At 45.9% G+C, this 3694-nt stretch overlaps 1 protein-coding gene across 1 annotated transcript; it reads left to right on the forward strand.

Annotated features, from left to right (window-relative positions):
• The first annotated feature begins 1655 nt into the window (after positions 1-1655).
• LOC138402475 (uncharacterized) lies at positions 1656-3485 on the forward strand. Its single transcript, XM_069499170.1, has one exon. The coding sequence runs from the start codon at positions 1656-1658 to the stop codon at positions 3483-3485; it is 1830 nt and encodes a 609-aa protein (XP_069355271.1).
• The last annotated feature ends 209 nt before the right edge of the window (positions 3486-3694 follow it).

Genomic DNA, 3694 nt, shown 5'->3' on the forward strand with positions numbered 1-3694 from the left:
CATTTAAATTTTCCTGAAATTAAAAGTACTATAATATATTTGTATCGACATTTTTAGAGATCCGTTGCTGAAGAGTACCAACTATTACGAAGCCTCCGCTGTCTGTCCGTCCGTCTGTCTGTCTGCCAGCGGGCTGTACCTATCTCGTGAACCATAACAGGTACAGAGTTTAAATTTTTGCAGAATTTGTATTTCTATTGCCGCTGTAACAACATACAGTAATAAATACAAAATGACCGCAATGAAAAAAAAACAAAATAAAAACAATAAGAAAACAGAAGTGACATCTCTTGTACGGAACCCTCGGTGCGCGATTCTGACTCGCACTTGACCGATATTTTCTGTAATAGCAGAGTTTTGCTTCCAAAACAGTTAGGTACTTACTTAAGTTGCTTTTGCAAAAACACCCTAATCAGTATTTATTCTACTAAGCCTTAGAAAAATCTGTTACGTAGGTTACAAAAATATTCGCTACTTCTCCTCGAATGCAAATAGAAACACTTAAAAATACATTTCAATTTCGGCGATATCCGGCGCACTTGATCTTGGTTTTGGCAGTTTTCCATTCCGGGGATTGATTCCTCGACTTTCTATTTCCGAAATGCAAAGATGGGTTCCAGCTTCCTTTTAACATATTTGAATCTTTTCCATGTTTTATGGTAACAACCGGTATCTCTGTCAAATAAAAACTTGCGTTGAAAATCAACGAACTGTTTCTTTACCTTATAGCTTATAAATTCACTAGCATATGCTCGCGACTTCATCCGCATGGACTACATAAATTTCAACCCCATATTTCACCCCTTTAGGGGATGAATTTTCAAAAATCCTTTTTTAGCGGATGCCTGCGTCATAATAGCTATGTGCATGCCAAATTTCCGCCAGATTTGCCAGAAAAAAAAGATTCTGACGAATTGAGAATCTCCTCCTTTTTGAAGTCAGTTAGAAAAAATAGCGAGCAAACGAGCAGGCGAATCACCTGATGTTAAGTGATTACCGCCGCCCATGAACATTTGCTGTACCAGAGGAACCGCCGATGCGTGGCTGACCTTTCAGGAATTCTTTGGAAAAAGAACAGATTTTAATTAAATAAACTTTTACCGACCTTTTGTATCGTTAAAATATTACCATAATAATTGTAGGTGTGTGTTTTAAGTACCTATACAGGTACATAGTTTTTGCAAAGATGTAATAAGGTAAGGTGAGGTTAGACAACTTCCATCTGACCCAATTTGTCTTGTTTTGAAAACAGCGCGAAACACCGAAATACTACGCGACCCCGGGGGTGCGGGGGGGTGCCCGGGGGAGGCGCGATGAATATTTTAATACCGGCTCAGTGCCCCTACTTTACCCGATTCAGCATTTCAGAGAGTTTTGTTAAGCTTCTGTGTACTGAAAGTCAATAGAACTCTCAATAACAGTGGCCGCTTTTGCAGATCAATATCTAATACTTAGGCATATTAAACTGAGGAGCTTTTTTCGCGATTCTATGCGGGTCTTCGATAAAGAGAGAAACTTCTTGCAAGATCTCAAATATCCAAATCCAATATTTGAACTGTAGGTGCGTTGAGTTAGTCAGTCTATTATTTTTTATCTACATAATAATAAACTGACTAACTCAATATCGGCCCATAGGTAATCAAATTTTAAATTGAATGAATACGACGACATCAAATGAGTCGCAGACCTCCCATTCGGTGGACAGACGAGTGACGACATCAAATGAGTCGCAGACCTCCCATTCGGTGGACAGACGAGTGACGACATCAAATGAGTCGCAGACCTCCCATTCGGTGGACAGACGAGTGACGACATCAAATGAGTCGCAGACCTCCCATTCGGTGGACAGACGAGTGACGACATCAAATGAGTCGCAGACCTCCCATTCGGTGGACAGACGAGTGACGACATCAAATGAGTCGCAGACCTCCCATTCGGTGGACAGACGAGTGACGACATCAAATGAGTCGCAGACCTCCCATTCGGTGGACAGACGAGTGACGACATCAAATGAGTCGCAGACCTCCCATTCGGTGGACAGACGAGTGACGACATCAAATGAGTCGCAGACCTCCCATTCGGTGGACAGACGAGTGACGACATCAAATGAGTCGCAGACCTCCCATTCGGTGGACAGACGAGTGACGACATCAAATGAGTCGCAGACCTCCCATTCGGTGGACAGACGAGTGACGACATCAAATGAGTCGCAGACCTCCCATTCGGTGGACAGACGAGTGACGACATCAAATGAGTCGCAGACCTCCCATTCGGTGGACAGACGAGTGACGACATCAAATGAGTCGCAGACCTCCCATTCGGTGGACAGACGAGTGACGACATCAAATGAGTCGCAGACCTCCCATTCGGTGGACAGACGAGTGACGACATCAAATGAGTCGCAGACCTCCCATTCGGTGGACAGACGAGTGACGACATCAAATGAGTCGCAGACCTCCCATTCGGTGGACAGACGAGTGACGACATCAAATGAGTCGCAGACCTCCCATTCGGTGGACAGACGAGTGACGACATCAAATGAGTCGCAGACCTCCCATTCGGTGGACAGACGAGTGACGACATCAAATGAGTCGCAGACCTCCCATTCGGTGGACAGACGAGTGACGACATCAAATGAGTCGCAGACCTCCCATTCGGTGGACAGACGAGTGACGACATCAAATGAGTCGCAGACCTCCCATTCGGTGGACAGACGAGTGACGACATCAAATGAGTCGCAGACCTCCCATTCGGTGGACAGACGAGTGACGACATCAAATGAGTCGCAGACCTCCCATTCGGTGGACAGACGAGTGACGACATCAAATGAGTCGCAGACCTCCCATTCGGTGGACAGACGAGTGACGACATCAAATGAGTCGCAGACCTCCCATTCGGTGGACAGACGAGTGACGACATCAAATGAGTCGCAGACCTCCCATTCGGTGGACAGACGAGTGACGACATCAAATGAGTCGCAGACCTCCCATTCGGTGGACAGACGAGTGACGACATCAAATGAGTCGCAGACCTCCCATTCGGTGGACAGACGAGTGACGACATCAAATGAGTCGCAGACCTCCCATTCGGTGGACAGACGAGTGACGACATCAAATGAGTCGCAGACCTCCCATTCGGTGGACAGACGAGTGACGACATCAAATGAGTCGCAGACCTCCCATTCGGTGGACAGACGAGTGACGACATCAAATGAGTCGCAGACCTCCCATTCGGTGGACAGACGAGTGACGACATCAAATGAGTCGCAGACCTCCCATTCGGTGGACAGACGAGTGACGACATCAAATGAGTCGCAGACCTCCCATTCGGTGGACAGACGAGTGACGACATCAAATGAGTCGCAGGGAGTCGCTGGGTTCAGAGTTCAGGCGAGACGCAAGATCGTGGCGTGTGGAAGTCCCTACGTGAGACCGATGTCCAGCTGTGGACGTCTATTGGATGATTGTGATTTCAAGAGTGAATAGGCAACTTCTAGGTGAACGCGTCCCACCTTAGGCCACATATCACTTTCCATCAGGTGTGAGTATGGTCAAGCGTTTGTCTATAATGAATACAAAAAAACTAACATAATTGCTAAAGAGCTGATCAATTAGTTTGTAATTTGCGAGCACCCAAAATAATTTGACTTTAATATTTAGATGGTTCAGTTCAGGGCAGACTGAGTTCTGAAAGT

Source organism: Maniola hyperantus, chromosome 6 (assembly GCF_902806685.2).
Source record: "Maniola hyperantus chromosome 6, iAphHyp1.2, whole genome shotgun sequence".
Taxonomy (NCBI): Eukaryota; Metazoa; Arthropoda; class Insecta; order Lepidoptera; family Nymphalidae; genus Maniola; species Maniola hyperantus.